This window comes from Hylobates moloch, unplaced genomic scaffold, assembly GCF_009828535.3.
Source record: "Hylobates moloch isolate HMO894 unplaced genomic scaffold, HMol_V3 SCAFFOLD_10, whole genome shotgun sequence".
NCBI lineage: Eukaryota > Metazoa > Chordata > Mammalia > Primates > Hylobatidae > Hylobates > Hylobates moloch.
Window position 1 is genome coordinate 96,100,712 of NW_026652285.1, and position 15,657 is coordinate 96,116,368.

At 45.0% G+C, this 15,657-nt stretch overlaps 2 protein-coding genes across 8 annotated transcripts in view; both read right to left on the reverse strand.

Moving 5' to 3' along the window:
• Positions 1 to 4,841, reverse strand: part of DENND1A (DENN domain containing 1A) — a 551,140-nt gene extending 546,299 nt beyond the window's left edge. For 6 of the 7 annotated variants that reach the window (XM_058445765.1, XM_032165094.2, XM_058445771.1 and 3 more), the window contains exon 1: positions 4,738 to 4,841. In XM_058445765.1, coding sequence (XP_058301748.1) covers positions 4,738 to 4,754 — 17 coding nt within the window. In that variant the 5' untranslated portion in view covers positions 4,755 to 4,841. Of the gene's footprint in view, positions 1 to 4,256; positions 4,416 to 4,737 lie in introns of those variants that run through there. The other variant, XM_058445767.1, reaches the window with a different exon arrangement.
• Positions 4,842 to 6,214: 1,373 nt separating this feature from the next.
• Positions 6,215 to 6,624, reverse strand: LOC116475639 (large ribosomal subunit protein uL16-like). Its single transcript, XM_032165096.2, has one exon. The coding sequence runs from the start codon at positions 6,621 to 6,623 to the stop codon at positions 6,267 to 6,269; it is 357 nt and encodes a 118-aa protein (XP_032020987.1). The 5' UTR covers position 6,624; the 3' UTR covers positions 6,215 to 6,266.
• Positions 6,625 to 15,657: the final 9,033 nt, after the last annotated feature.

The following is a 15,657-nucleotide window of genomic DNA, read 5'->3' on the forward strand; positions in this document are numbered from 1 at the left end:
TATTATACTGGTGTTTTGTTTCTTTGTTTTGTTTTGTTTTTTTTGGTGGGGAGGGAGTCTGGAAGGGATTGTTTTTGTTTCACATTTGTGTCCACTACTTTAGAAAGCCTTAAAGAAAAATATTTGTTCATCTTTGTGTCCCCAGTACTTAGCACACTGCCAGGCACAGTACTGCCACTAATTATGATAATAATGGCTAACATTTATTGTTTAATACGTGCTTAATATTCTTAGTTCTATGGTAGGTAAATGGATGAATAAATGGATAAATTTCTTGGTCACTAACCTCACAGAGGTCACAGTTTGACAGGGACAGAAGACAGGTATACAGGCTAATGTAGAATAATCACCACCACAAGGCCAAATTAGTTGCCCTGCCCTGTTCCTATGCCTCCAAATCTTAGAGTATGCTTTTCTCTGAGTCCATAAATGTCACATTTCTTCAAACTCACTTAGAAAACTTCCTTCGATTACTTACAGCCCACTTCCTGCACTTGGTGCCTGGAAGCAATTTCTAGGATGTCACCACAAGCAATATTAAACTGCCACATAGTTTCCTGCTGTGTGTCTGCATTATCAGTTAAATTGCTTCATATTAACCACATTCCAGTCCACTGGGATCATTCAAACACTAAATAAGATTTAAACATACCTGTCGAAGATTGTCAGTTACCACTGCTCCTTTTATTCTTCTAGATAAATGTACATACAGGTTTAACATTTAGGTTTCCAGGGTGCTACCTGCATACTGGTGACCTTCTCTTTTTTTGTTCATTAAATGTTGATTTGAGGCAAGACAATGTTCCTTTATTAAAATAAACATGAGGCTGGGCACGGTGGCTCACATCTGTAATCCCAGCACTTTGGGAGGCCGAGGCGGGCAGATCACCTGAGGTTGGGAGTTCAAGACCAGCCTGACCAACACGGGAGAAACCCCGTCTCTACTAAATATAGAAAATTAGCCAGGCATGGTGTCTCATGCATGTAATCCCAACTACTGGGGAAGCTGAGGCAGGAGAATCGCTTGAACCCGGGGGGTTGGAGGTTGCGATGAGCCAAGATCATGCCATTGCACTCTAGCCTGGGCAACAAGAGCAAAACTCCATCTAAAAAAAAAAAAAAAAACTAAATACTCTAGTAAAAGGCCTGCCTAAACCATATAATTTGCCTTAAAAATTTGGCCGGGCGCAGTGGCTCACGCCTGTAATCCCAGCATTTTGGGAGGCCAAGGCGGGCGGATCACGAGGTCAGGAGATCAAGACCATCTTGGCTAACATGGTGAAACCCCGTTTCTACTAAAAATACAAAAAATTAGCTGGGCGCGGAGGCGGGCACCTGTAGTCCCAGCTACTCGGGAGGCTGAGGCAGGAGAATGGCGTGAACCCAGGAGGCGGAGGTTGCGGTGAGCCGAGATTGCGCCACCGCACTCCAGCCTGAGCAACAGAGCGAGACTCCATCTCAAAAAAAAAAAAAAAAAAAAAAAAAAAAATTTATAAAATATAAAACTTTTCTTCCTCAAGGGTTTAATTTTTTTTTAACTCGATGAACACTCAACTCAGAGTCTTAATTAGAATCTTAATGTAGATCCTAATGTATTTCTTAAATGCATTCCATGAACTCTTCTCAAACAACCATGTGCCAGGCATTGAGTCTGACACAGGGAACTCAAAGATAAATAAGACAGTCCTTCCTCTCAAGAAGTTTACGTCCAGCATGGTACAGGAGACAGACAAGAAACGAGATTCAGTATTGTGACTGCGATAAACACAAGGGGCCACAGAAACATGGAGGAAGGGCACCTGGCCTAGACTGGAACAGGAGGGGGTGGGGGTGGCAACAGGAAACTGGCATCAAGGCAGGCATCTGGGGGATGGCATCTGATCTTAGGCCTATAAACTCCCATTCTCTCATTTGAAAAATGTGGTTAATAAATAGTATCGCCACCACTGGACAGTAGTGAGGGTTTCATGAAATGGTTCACATTAAGGATTTCCACGGTACCTGACAGAGATTGTGTTCAACCAGGCTTAAACTTAAAAGAGAAGTCTGATCAAACACAAAATCTCAACACCTGTGCCTAGTAACTCACGTGCTTTACCACTGATCACACAACAGACACCAGCTTCACAATTACACACAATATTGTTTTTAATCAACTTTTATTTTTTAATAATGAGACAATGTTAAGCCCTACTCTGCATGTCAACAGCCTAATTCCTTGGTCATTAAAATTTTCTTCTCTATTACCTTAAACATACCTTTCTCTGACATTTCTAATATACAGTAATGTTCTTAGTCTTTTGATACAGAAGGTGAAAAAAAAAGAAAAAAACCTAACAATTACTGAGTTTTTAACATGGACCTGGCATTTACATTGATACTGTGTTCATTGCTCATAATAACCTTACAACCTGGACACAGTCCTCCCCATTTTACCTTCAGGGAAACTGAGGTTGAAAAGGCAGTCTGTGTAAAGTTTCATAATTAGCATTACAAAGAGCTGGAATTTGAACCTAGACCTGATTCCACCTAGTCAACTGACTTACTGCATCAGAGAGAAGCAAGAGAAAACAAAAGGAACCCCCCTCTTGCCCCTACCTCCAAGACTGTCCTGTTCAATGGAACCTGCACACTTAGATTTCACCACAGCCATAAGAACACCTTGAACGCCCTGCCAGGAGGGAAAGCCAGCCAGTAGTAACCAAAGCTCTGTCTTCTCCAACAACTAAAGGAGCACTTAAGTGGGTAATTTCCTGTCCATCCCCATTCCTAGCTACAGGCAGAAGTTGCATAATCAACAGTCACTATAAATCACAACTACTTTTCATAACTTCTCTCTTCATATTCTCTTTCGGTTTCACCACAAGCTAACATATTTCCCAAGCCTAAATTTTTATCACAGAGTAGTCTAGTTTCAAGATCAATAAGGCTATTCTTCACACTCATTTCACGCTTAACACAATTCCATGCCTTAGTAAATTCCCTAACCCAAGTGCTCAGAATTAGCGACGGGTTCCACAAAACACATTTGAAAAATGTATTTGTCAACCCGCTACCTTGGAGAGCAACAGAGAGATTTGATGGCTAGCCATCTGAACTTTTACTTGCTGGATTTTAATACTGGTTCTGACACTCACTGCCTCATGTCAGGCAAGTTTCTGAACTTTTCTGTAACAAGAAGGGTAAGTGTCCTCACGCATACTCTGCAACTCTAAGTTGGCTTCTGGAAAGTGTTTCTAAGTGCTATTGAAATCCAAGTTTACAACTCTTACTTGGAAGCAGGAGCTAAACTTGAGTGCCTCTTTAATCCCAATGTTTCACAAACGACATCTTTTTACCCCCCAAGCCTCTCAAGCTCTTGTTTGGAGCATGCTTCTAACTTTTTTCTCATTTCCACAAAAATAAAGATTTAACAGAGTGTTCATGCGACTCTTCCATTTTCATTACCATAAGCAAACTTTTCTAGTTTCATTCAGCAGATGTCTCAAGGCTGCTGCAGCGCATCTCATACATATTTTGTAAATGAGAAGCCTAACCACACGGGGGACTGCAAGGCTGGGCAAGGGTCACACTGCACGGGCATCACCTGGACATGAGATGCAATGTTTGAATAATTATTAGATTTCACCCTTAAGGCCTTCTCCTTTCAAACTTCCCTAGTACAATTCTCAAAATGCTGAAATAAACACATTCCACAGACTTTCCTGTAAGAGGGTTTAAAGTGTCCTAGGAAAGTTGTTTTACAGAAAAGCCTATGCTGTCAACTTTGCTTTTTAATGCCCTCAAACAATTCTATTAGTCACAGAGGAAAAAGTGAACATTTGTTAGTAATTAGAGATAAAACATCTCCAGTTCTGGGGCAGAGGAAGGGAGAGGCCACAAGAGGACCTGGCTGTGAGGGGAGATAGAGTCCAAAGCCACACACCCAAATTGGACCGCTTAGGAGTTGCACTTTCCAAAGTCAACTTCTAAGTCTACAAGGACAGCAACAATGTTTCAGTGGATTCTGAAGTTACATGTATCAACAATTTCCCGGGAAAGCTAACCCTCCACCGGGAACTCCAGGTGAATCAATGAGTGAGGGAATTCGCCAGATTGAGTTACAAAGCCTTTCCAACGATTATCAAGAGCAGGTGCTCGGTTACAACACAGAGGTATCCTCCTTCACAGCCTTTGGACCTTGCTGCGTGGAGATTTTCACAGATAAGAGGGGGGAAATAGGAGAGAGACAGGCCTTTCTCCCCGGCCATCCACACCTTAGGTCCATGAGTGGCCCCTCCCTCTAAGAACCTCACGCGACTTCTGTGGGGGCCGCAGGCCTCAAGCGGCCAGGCTGCAACCTCTCCGGACCTGCCAACTCTCAGGGGCGCCCCAAACATGCCCAAACACAGGGAGGTGCTTCCGGGGCTTTCCCACTCCCCCTCCCCACAGTTGAAGGACCATCTTCAGGGGCTCTCCGTAAACTCGGGGAGGGGGCCGCCCTGTAATCTCAGCTGTTCCGGCCCCCAGGTGACGAGGGGACACCTGGCCCCCGGCGCCCTGCCACCCCGCGCGCACCCCGCCCCCGCGCCTCCCTAAATCGCCATAGCAACCGTCCCCCTCCCCGCGTGACGCCGGCACGCGGGGCGCCCCTCTGGTCTCGGCAACAAGTCCCCCGCGCGGCCCGCGGCCTGCCGCCCTGGCCCGGCCTCGCCGCCCCGCGCCCGGCCCGGCTCCGCCCGGCCCGGCCGCACTCACTTGATCCTGGAGCCCATGGTCCCCGGGCCTCCTCATGGGCCCGCGGGCCCCGCTCGGCGCTGCGCTGCCCGCCCGCCCGCGGCCGACCGGCCTCCCTCTGGCGCTCTCCCCGCCCCTTCCTCCCTTCCCTCAGGCTGGGGCCCGCCCGCTCGAGGCTCGCTCCCTCGCCGCCGCCGCCGCCTCCAGGGGTTAATGTACTCGCTCCAGCCCGGCGAACGCCATGGTCGCCGGCGCGCGTGCCCGGCGCGCGCCGCCCCCTCCGCCTCTCACCGCCGCCCCTCCCGCCCGCGCTGCCGCCGCCGCCGCCCGCGGGGGCTGCTGGGAAGTGTAGTCCGCTCGCGGGGGCGGGGCCGTGGCCGGTGGGGGCGGGGCGGGAGCGCGGTTATCCGCATGTCTCCCCGGGCGCGGGCCCCGGAGGACTTTGGCGTTCCCGTGCAGGCCCTTGCACGTCTGCACCCCACTGCGCCCCGCTGGAAACCTCCACTCACAGCCGCCCTGAAGAGACCCTAATCCTCTCATGGAGACCCCCAGCCCTCCTGATGAAACCGCCACCCATCCTCCCCTTGGAGGCCTCCCACCCCGCTCTTCTAACAGAGAGCTAATCTCCCGCCCAGGCCTCCATGAAAACACGTTTTCCCTTTAACATCCCGCACTTTCCAGTAAGTTCCGTGCAGAACCTCTTCTGCATCACACCGTCCACTTCCCCATCTGAAGGCCTTTCCTCTTCCTTTCCCCTTAGAGCTTGAAGGAGACCCCACATACCTACAGGAAAGCCACCTGGGGGCTTCGTGGACCCACGTGGTGGCTCAGCTCTGCCCTCCCCTTGAGGACCTCTGCCTCCCTTTATCAGCCGTTTTGGGAACTCCAACATCGAAGCCTCGTGTTAACACAGCAGTCCCTGATAGAGATTAACTCAATGCAAATGAAAGGATTTGAGAGCCGAGATCACCAACCTGCTACCTACCCCTGCTCCCCCTTGGGATTCACTTCCATGAACACCTCAATTTCATCCCCCTCGGGGCTCACTTCCATGAACACCTCAATTTCATCCCCTCTAGGCCCAGAGGGATCATAAAGGAAGCAATAATGACAGCTACCGTTAGCCACCCTTTAATGAGCGGGTGAGTGCCCTTTCTGCATCAGACACAGTATTTTCGTACATCATTAGTGCCAATCCTCACAATAATCCTGTGTTCATCTCCCTAATTTACAAAGAGGAAACTGAGCCACATTCCCAAGGTCACATAACTAGCAACGAGTGAAGAAGCCAAGATTAGTGTCCAGACTGAATCATTCCAGACACATGTGACATAGTCATGCTTTAAGGTGGTATCTTTGGCCCCAAGTCCAAAGACACTTTTAATATTAGGGGTTTTTTTTTCCCTTTTTTTTTTTTTTTTTTTTCCAATTTTCTGTCCTGAAATGCCATTCATCACTTCTGCCTTTTCAGTTCTTTTTTTTTTTTTTTTTTTGACAGGAAGTAGAATTTATTGGTGAGTATTAAGAGGGGGTCAGCACATTGGAAGCCCTCATGAGTGCAGGGCCCGCCACTTGTCCAGAGGGCCACGATTGGGGATGTACTTGACCCCACAGCCATCTGGAATGAGCCGCTTCTCAGCCACCATGTCTTCAAATTCATCAGCATTGAACTTGGTGAAGCCCCATTTCTTTGAGATGTGGATCTTCTGGCGGCCAGGAAACTTGAACTTGGCCCTGCGCAGGGCCTCAATCACATGCTCCTTGTTCTGCAGCTTGGTGCGGATGGACATGATAACTTGGCCAATGTGAACCCTGGCCACAGTGCCCTGGGGCTTTCCAAAGGCACCTCGCATGCCTGTTTGGAGCCTACATTGGGGTAGTGCAAGGTCAGAAACATGAACATCCATCGGAAAGTTCAGTTCTTATAAATGCATGGAGTGCCTCCCCACCCTACCCCCACCCCATAGCCTCTATGTAACTGGTCCTATATCCTAGCTCCTGGCCAGGCTGGGAGCAAAGAAAGCAAGAAGATAAGTCATAGAAGACTTCTTCTGTTGGAGTCACCTTCTGAATAAAGATAGTTTCTCCCTTTTGCCTCTGCCTTGAGGTTGTTGAAGTCAAAGGGTACACTTTTTAAAATTAAAACCAAAAAAAAAAAAAAGTGAAAACGTCCAAACTGTCATTTTGAATTTAAAGTCTTATGCACCCAGACACCAATACCGACTTGTAAACACCCCCAGGAGCAAAGCTCTGCTAGACAGGCAGGAGCTGTGGTGTTTATTCACCTATGAAACTTCTCCAAGGAACAGTTGTTATCAAGATCTTCCCTGGCATGGGCAGCCAGTTCAAAAGCTCTGAGCAGGAGACTATAAATAAAACAAAGTTATTGGTGGAGGACAAAGCTGGCTGCTTTTCAAAGGAGGTTGTAGCCATCCTGGCCACAAAAATGTCTGGGTGCCTGCTGGGTGGTGTGTGTGTGTGTGTGTGTGTGTGTGTGTGTGTGTGTGTGTGTGTGTGTGTGTGTGTGTGTGTGTGTGTGTGTGTGTGTGTGTGTGTGTGTTGGAGAGGGAGGTAGAAGGTGGGGATTATGTGTCTGCTCAGGTGGCCTCAGAGATAGCAGGGTGGTCTGAGGAGAGAGCACTGGACTGGGAGTTAGGAATGTGGCTTCTAATTCTGGCTTCAGCATTGACTGGCAGATTTTATGCAAATGATTAGACAAGTGTATGTTTCAGTTTCCTCCCCCGTAAAATGGGCATAGAGGGTGATGAGAAGCTTCCATCATAAGAACGAGTGTAACATACGAGCAAAGAGCACAGGCTCTAGAACCAGACTGCTAGGGTTTAAATCTCAGCTCTACCTCTTACTAAATATATGACCTTGGGTGAATTATTCCTTCTCTGTGTGTCTCAGGTTCTCTGTCTGTAAAATGGAAATGGTGATAATAATAGACCTATTTTACTGAGTTGACATGAGGATTAAATGAGTTAGTGACATTTATAAAGTATTTTAACAGTGACTATCACATAATAAGGACTCAAAAATTATAAGCAAATATTATATACAAAACACTTAGCACAGTTTGGCTTTTATTATTAAAATTAATAAGGTAACCAGTGGCCGGGCATGGTGGCTCACACCTGTAATCCCAGCACTTTGGGAGGCCAAGGCGAGTGGATCACTTGAGGCCAGGAGTTCAAGACCAGCCTGACCATGAACATGGTGAAAACCCATCTCTACTAAAAAGAGAAAAAATTTAGCTGGGTGTGGTGGCAGGCGCCTGTGGTCCCAGCTACTCAAGAGGCTGAGGCAAGAGAATCGTTTGAACCCAGGAGGCAGAAGTTGCAGTGAGCCGAGATCATGCCACTGCACTCCAGCCTGGGCAACAGAGCAAGACTGTCTCAAAAGAAAAACAAAGGCCGGGCGCGGTGGCTCACGCCTGTAATCCCAGGACTTTGGGAGGCCGAGGCGGGCGGATCACGAGGTCGGGAGATGGAGACCATCCTGGCTAACATGGTGAAACTCTGTCTATACTAAAAAAAAATACCAAAAATTAGCTGGGCCTGGTAGTGGGCACCTGTAGTCCCAGCTACACGGGAGGCTGAGGCAGGAGAATGGCGTGAACCCAGGAGGCGGATTTTGCAGTGAGCCAAGATCATGCCACTGCACTCCAGCCTGGGCGACAGAGCGAGACTCCGTCTCAAAAAAAAAAAAAAAAAAAAGTAATAAGGTACCCCGGCTCCGTGGCTTGTTCCTGTAGTCCCAGCTACTCAGGAGGCTGAGCCTAGGAGTTCGAGGCTGCGGCGCACTATGATCATGCCCATGAATAGACACTGAACTCCAGCCTGAGCAACATAGTCAGGCCCCATCTCTGAAATAAATACATTTTGTAAAAGTGATAAACATAATAATAAAGAGTACCATGCTTGGATTCGGGAGACCTGAGTTCTCAGCCCAACTTGTTTGTTCACATTCTGTATCAGTTAGAATTCAATTCAACTGTAAATGATAGAGAAATGAAATAACAATTGTTGAAAAAAATAGAATTTTATTTCTCTTTCACATAGAGTCTGGCGATTAACATTCCAGAGCTGGTATGACAATTCTATAATTAATGGAGACCCAGAATTCTATCTTATTGCTCTCTGATTCTCCAAAAAGAACTTCCACCTCATAGTCCAGAATGGCTGCTTAAATTCTAGCTATCTAATCTGCAGCCCAGACTGCAGGAAGGAAGAAGGATCTGCTCATGTCAAACTCTGACCTTTAAGTGTACTTCCCAGGAATTACTCACACCACTTCTGTTTACATCCCACTGGCCAGAATTTAGTCATGCAACCACACCTTACTAGAAAATATAGCCTTTATTCCAGACAACCAGACAATAATGTCCACAGCTGAAAGGTATGGGGAAGGGAATGGCATTTCCAGGAAAGAAGGGGAAGATAGATATTGCAAGACACCCAGCAGGCTCAGCCATGCTTGGCTATGTGATTTTGAGCAAGCCACAGATTTAACCAAAATAAGAGAATCAGGCCAGGTGACCTCCTTCCAAAGTCTTTTTGGGTTCTAAAGTTCTATAATTCAGTGGCTTATTGATTTTATAATTCCTTTAAACCTGAGCAAATCTGATGTCATTCAAATGAAATGAGACCTCTGTGCCAAATACATGCCATAATCAATTGTTGGAATGTAAACGTTCCAGTGAAGAGAAAGGATTTAGGAACTTTGCCTTCTCAACTGTTGTCAAAATAGGCTAAGCAGATCTAGCAGATAAAAGTCCAACGGTAGGGGTGATACCACCTGCATTGACACTGATGCTCCTCAGTTTCCAAGCTTGCTCTTGCTCTTTTGTACCTGTTTGGTTTTTCTGCTTGGAATTTAGGGAGCTGTGTTTATTGAGGGGAAGACAGCAACCCCAGGGAGCTCTATTGGCCCCCAATCATACAGTATGAAATAGCAGAACAAATGGTCTGTGTGCCAGGATTCAGTGGTCTGTTGTTCCTAATACGTTAAATTGTGACTATATTATTTTTTATTGAAATGTAGTTCACCAACCGTAAAATTTACCACCTTAAATGTGTACATTTCAGTGGTTTTAGCTGATGGACATTTGGATTGTTTTCTTTTTTTTGAGTCTCACTCTGTCACCAGGCTGGAGTGCAGCGGTGCGATCTCAGCTCACTGCAACCTCTGCCTACCGGGTTCAAGCGATTCTCTTGCCTCAGCCACACGAGTAGCTGGAACTAGAGGTGTGTGCCACCATGCCCAGCTGATTTTTGTATTTTTAGTAGAAACAGGGTTTCACCATGTTGGCCAGGATGGTCTCAATCTCTTGACCTCATGATCCGCCCACCTCGGCCTCCCAAAGTGCTGGGATTACAGGCGTGAACCACCGCGCCCAGCGTGGATTGTTTTCTCCTTTTGGTTATTATGACTCTGGAGCCAGATGGACCCAGGTTGCTAGTTGGGTGAACTTGGAGAATGTTATTTAAATTTTCTGAGCCTTGATTTCTTCTTCTTTAATAAGAGGATGATAATACCCACTTTACAAAGATAAAACACAATGAAGAATTTAAGCTTCTTGCTCTATATTTGGTTTTCAATGAATGGGAATATTATTCTGCTAAATTGTCACATTGATAAAGACAGGAACCACATCAGGTTTGTCCATGCCTACTTCTCAACATCTAGTACAGAGCCTAGCATGCAGGCAGTGACCAGTAAATATTTTTTGAAAAAATAACTAAACAACCACAAAACCCTTATCTTGAGGCACATTCCTCAAGAATAATAAGCCACGGAACAAGATTTGGGAAGTGCTTTCTAAAATTTGAACTTAATATATTCAGTTCAGGCATTTGCTCACTTTCTATTTTTTATACATTTTTAAAAATTGTGGTAAAATGTGCATAACAGGAAGTTGACCACTGTAACCATTTTTAAAGTGTACATTTCAATGGCATTTAGTACATTCACATTGTTATACATCCATCACCACCGTCCTCCTCCAGAACTTTTTTCATCTTCCCAAACTGAAACTTTATACCCATTAAACAGCACAATAACTCCCTCTCCCATCCTCTGTTCCCTCCACTTTATCCCTGGCAACCACTATTCTAGTTTCTGCCTATGAATTTGACCACTCTCATATAACCTCATATAAGTGGAATCGTACATTATTTGCTTGTGACTGGCTTATTTCACTTAGCATAATGTCTTCAATGTCCATTCAAGTTGAAGTATGTGTCAGAATTTCCTTCCTTTTTAAGGAATAGTAGTTCACGGTATGTATCGATCACACCGTGTTTCTCCATTCATCTGCCGATGGACACTTGGGTTGTTTCTACCTTTTGGCTCTTGTGAATAATGCTGCTATGAATGTGAGTGTACAAATATCTCTTCAAGACCCTGCTTTCAGTTCTTTTGGATAATACCCATAAGTGGAATTGCTGGATCATGTGGTAATTCTTTTAAAATTTTCTGAGGAACTATTCTACTGTTTTCCATAGCAGTTGCCCCATTTTACATTTCCATCAGTGCACCAGGGTTTTGATTTCCCCACTTCCTCACCAACACTTGTTATTTTGGGGTTTGGGGTTTCTTTTTTCTTTTTTCCTAATAATGGGTGTGAGGCGGTATCTCACTGTGGTGTGGTTTTAATTTGCATTTCTCTAATGATTAGTGATTTGAGCACCTTTTCAAGTGCTTGTTGTCCACTTGTGTATCTTCTTTGGGGAAATGTCTATTCAAGTCTTTTGCCCATTTTGCAATCAGATTGGGTTTTTTGTTGTTGTTAAGTTGTAGGAGTTATGGATATATTTTGCATGTTAATTCCTTATCAGGTATATGATTTGTAATATTTTCTCCCATTCAGTGTATTGGTTTTTCACTCGGTTGATAGTGTCCTTTGATGCAAAAAGTCTTTTAATTTTGATGTAGTTCAGCTTATTTTTTCTTTTGTTGCTGGTGCCTTTGGTGTCATATCCAATAAATCACTGCCAAATCCAATGTTGTGAAGTCTCTTCCTTTTCTCCTAAGAGTTTTATCATTTTAACTCTTACATTTAGGTATTTGATCCATTTTGAGTAAATTTTTGTTGTGTATGGGATAAGGTAAGAATCCTTATCTCCTTTTGAGAACTAAGTATGAATGCCTGAGCCTTTCCTCATTTGTGATTAGTAATCCCAGACTGGACACTCACCTGTTCTCTGGGTAGATGTTCATTATTTTATTATTGTTAATAATACCATTGTCTTAGGCTGTTCTCATACTGCTGATAAAGACATGTCCGAGACTGGGCAATTTACAACAGAAAGAGGTTTAATGGACTTACAGTTCCACGTGGCTGGGGAAACCTCACAACCATGGTGGAAGGCAAGGAGGAGCAAGTCACGTCTTACATGGATGGCAGCAGGCAAAAAGAGAGAGCTCATGCAGGGAAATTCCCCTTTATAAAACCATCAGATCTCATGAGACTTATTCACTATCATGAGAACAGCATGGGAAAGACCTGCCCCCATGGTTCAATTACCTCCCACCAGGTCCCTACCACAACACATGGGAATTCAAGATGAGATTTGGGTGGGGACACAGCCAAACCATATCAACTACCTTGCAAATACTTACTAGTTTGTATTTTCCCAACTGCTCAATAATCAGGGAGAGCTATTGTCCTTGGTTTAAAAGTGAAAATGCTGGCCAGAAATGCTGGCTCATGCCTATAATCCCAGTGCTTTGGGAGGCCAAGGTGGAAGGATCGCTCTAGGCCAGGAGTTTGAGCCCAGCCTGGGCAACATAGCAAGACCTCATTTTTACAAAACATAATTAAAAAGAAAATTAGCCGGGCATGGTGGTGCACACCTGTCATCCCAGCTACTCTGAAGGCTAAGGTGGAAGTATCGCTTGAGCCCAGGAGTTCAAGGTTGCAGTGAGCTGTGATCCTACCACTGCTCCCCAGCTTGGGCAACAGGCTAAATAAAATAAAATAAAATAAAATAAAATAAAATAAAATAAAAAGATTCTGATACAGAGCAGGGTTGAATGACTTATCTGAGATCTAATGGCCAGCAAGCCATGAAAACTTAGCTCAGATGGCCTAACTCCTGATTCTGGGATCATTGGTTAGTTCCCTAACATACAGTGTTTTATCTTGCTGTGGTTTTCCTTCACTGATTTATTCACTAATTCATCAAACATTATTTTTCTTAGTAATAACTATATTGTTAGTATAACTATATTGTTAGTATAACTAATATAGTGTAACTATATTATATATTGTATATAGTGTACTATATTGTTAAAAAATACAAAACGAGAACAAATAGCACATGTAATTTCTTTGCAGTTGCCTCTTCTCCTGACTATACATGGACTTATTTTTATTTTTTATTTATTTATTTTTTTAGACAAAGTCTCACTCTGTCGCCCAGGCTGGAGTGCAGTGGCATGATCTCAGCTCACTGCAACCTCTGCCTCCCAGGCTTAAGCGATTCTTGTGCCTCGGCCTCCCAGATAGCTGGGATTACAGGTGCATACCACCACGCCCAGCTAATTTTTGTATCTTTTGTAGAGATGGGGTTTCCCTATGTTGGCCCGGCTAGTCTTGAACTCCTGACGTCAGGTGATCTGCCCTCCTCAGCCTCCCAAAGTGCTGGGATTACAGGCATGAGCCACCACACTTGGCCTATACATGGATTTAAAGTGATACAAGTCTCTTCTCACGGAAGCTAAGAGAATGGGCTCTGGAGCCAGACTGCCTGGCTGTGTGTGTGAGACCTTGGGAAAATTATTAACCTCTCTCAGATTGAGTTTTCTTATTTGTAAAATGGAAAGAATAGTCCCTTCCTCATAGAATCATTGTGAAAGTTAAATGTGTTAATGCATGGGAAGTACATGATTAATCTTATGGCAATGGCTCAATGTTAACTATTATATATTTGTCTTCTTAACAACCAACCAACCAACCAATAAAAGGTGAATTCTAAGAACGGCCAGAGAGAATTCATGGTTTAAAGCCTTGGTTCCCCTATTTAGCTGTGTGTACCAGTATCACCTGTGATGCTTCTCTGTAACATGGAGTCTAGAGTCTGGTCTTGGAAATTCTACTTCAGAAGGGAGATAAGAAGCGCTGTGTTTTAACAAGTTCCACAAGTGATGCAGATCCATGAACAGGTGTGGAACCACTGACTTAAGCCTGACCCAGATGCCAGTATGAATGGCATTCCCATGAGTACCCACATGGCCTCAGCAGCCTGCTTGCTTCTCCCCCGCGTGTCACCAGCCTTCAGCTCTGAATCCTGCATCCCACTGGCTTAGGCTGACTTCGTAAGGGGCAGTCAGTGGACCTTAGGTGGCATTTGGTTGGCTGAACTAGGAGACCCAAGCAAGGTGTCATGAACAATCCATTCACCCTTCTTCCAAGTCCCTCCTGCGTGCCTAATCCTGTGATTAGGACTCTTACTTGCTCCACATTTCTCTCCCCAGTCTGGCAGCGTAGCATTCAGCAGACATTTCCAGTGGGCTCACTCTGTGCTTGGTGCCTCATGCTTGGTGTTGGGGACACAGTTCAAACACAGTTCAGAACCTGGCCTGGTGTAGCCTCTTCAGCCACCTCGCTTACCTATTATGGCTCAGGCTGGACACCCTGTAAAAGGACCTCTGTGTGCTTGAACTTGCTTCCGCTCCTCCTACCTTGCCATTCCTTCTCCCTCATCTCTAGGATTCGATACATGCTTTGTTTTCCCAGGCCTGACCTTGACTCTTCCCAACCCACTTTGGATATTAATTCTACTTGTCAGGACTTCTAGGACCCCCTCCCCTGGGGCTGTTCCCATTTCCACCTGATTGGCTCAGTCTTTTAGGCAAGACCCAAGCCTAAACTCCAGAGGCCCTGTTCTCTTCCATTTTGAAAATAGTCACCATATGGCTCTAACATTTTGGAAGTGTGTTGGACTCTCGGACTCTCTGCTAAAGTTTTTCTTTATACTTTTTTCATGCATGCACGCATGCACACACACACATATATCTTATTTATTTTAATTACCCCTTCTAGACAGATACCTCACATAACCATTTTTGTGTTTTAACTGTTAGTAGAAATTTTAGTTGTCTGAATTCTAAAGCTTTTTTTTTTTTTTTTTTTGAGATGGAGTCTTGCTTTGTTGCCCAGGCTGGGGTGCAGTGGTGTGATCTTGGCTCACTGCAACCTTCATATCCCAGGTTCAAGCGATACTCCTGCCTCAGCCTACTGAGTAGCTGGGATTATAGGCACCTGCCACCAAGCCCAGCTAATTTTTGTATTTTTAGTAGAGACAGGGTTTTGCCATGTTGGCCAGGCTGGTCTCGAATTCCTGACCTCAGCTGATCCGCCCACCTCAGCCTCCCCAAGCGCTGGGATTACAGGCATGAGCCACCGCACTCAGTGAATTCTAAAGCTTTCGTCCCAGTATTTCTCCTATGTTGCAAATCAAGGCACACAAAATGAGTGACAGTGATTGACTTACCTTAGCGTCTGAGTGGAGATTAAGAGCCCATTACTTTTAATGGCAAAAACTGCAATTACCTTTGCACTAACCTAGTACTTCATGGGATGGTGGTGAGGATAAAATGGTTATATCTGTAAACACTGAGGGCTCAGCAATAATAAATATTTGATAAATGAATAATTATCATAGGTACAGCTGGTGACTACTGACTATGTGTTTTACTCACATTATCTTCAATCTTGACAATGTTCCTGGAAGATTGGTACTATGATACACACTTTCAGAGAAGAGAGATGATCCCTGCTTCCAACCCCACTTCATGTCACCCAACCAAAAGTGGTAAGAGCTGAGGTTTGTGCTAAGGCCCGATTCCCAAGCTGTCTCTCCTCTTCTTCCAAAACAAGTTCTACCAAGCTCCTGTCTCTCTCTCTCTCCGCTCAGCTAAAAATATCCTGAA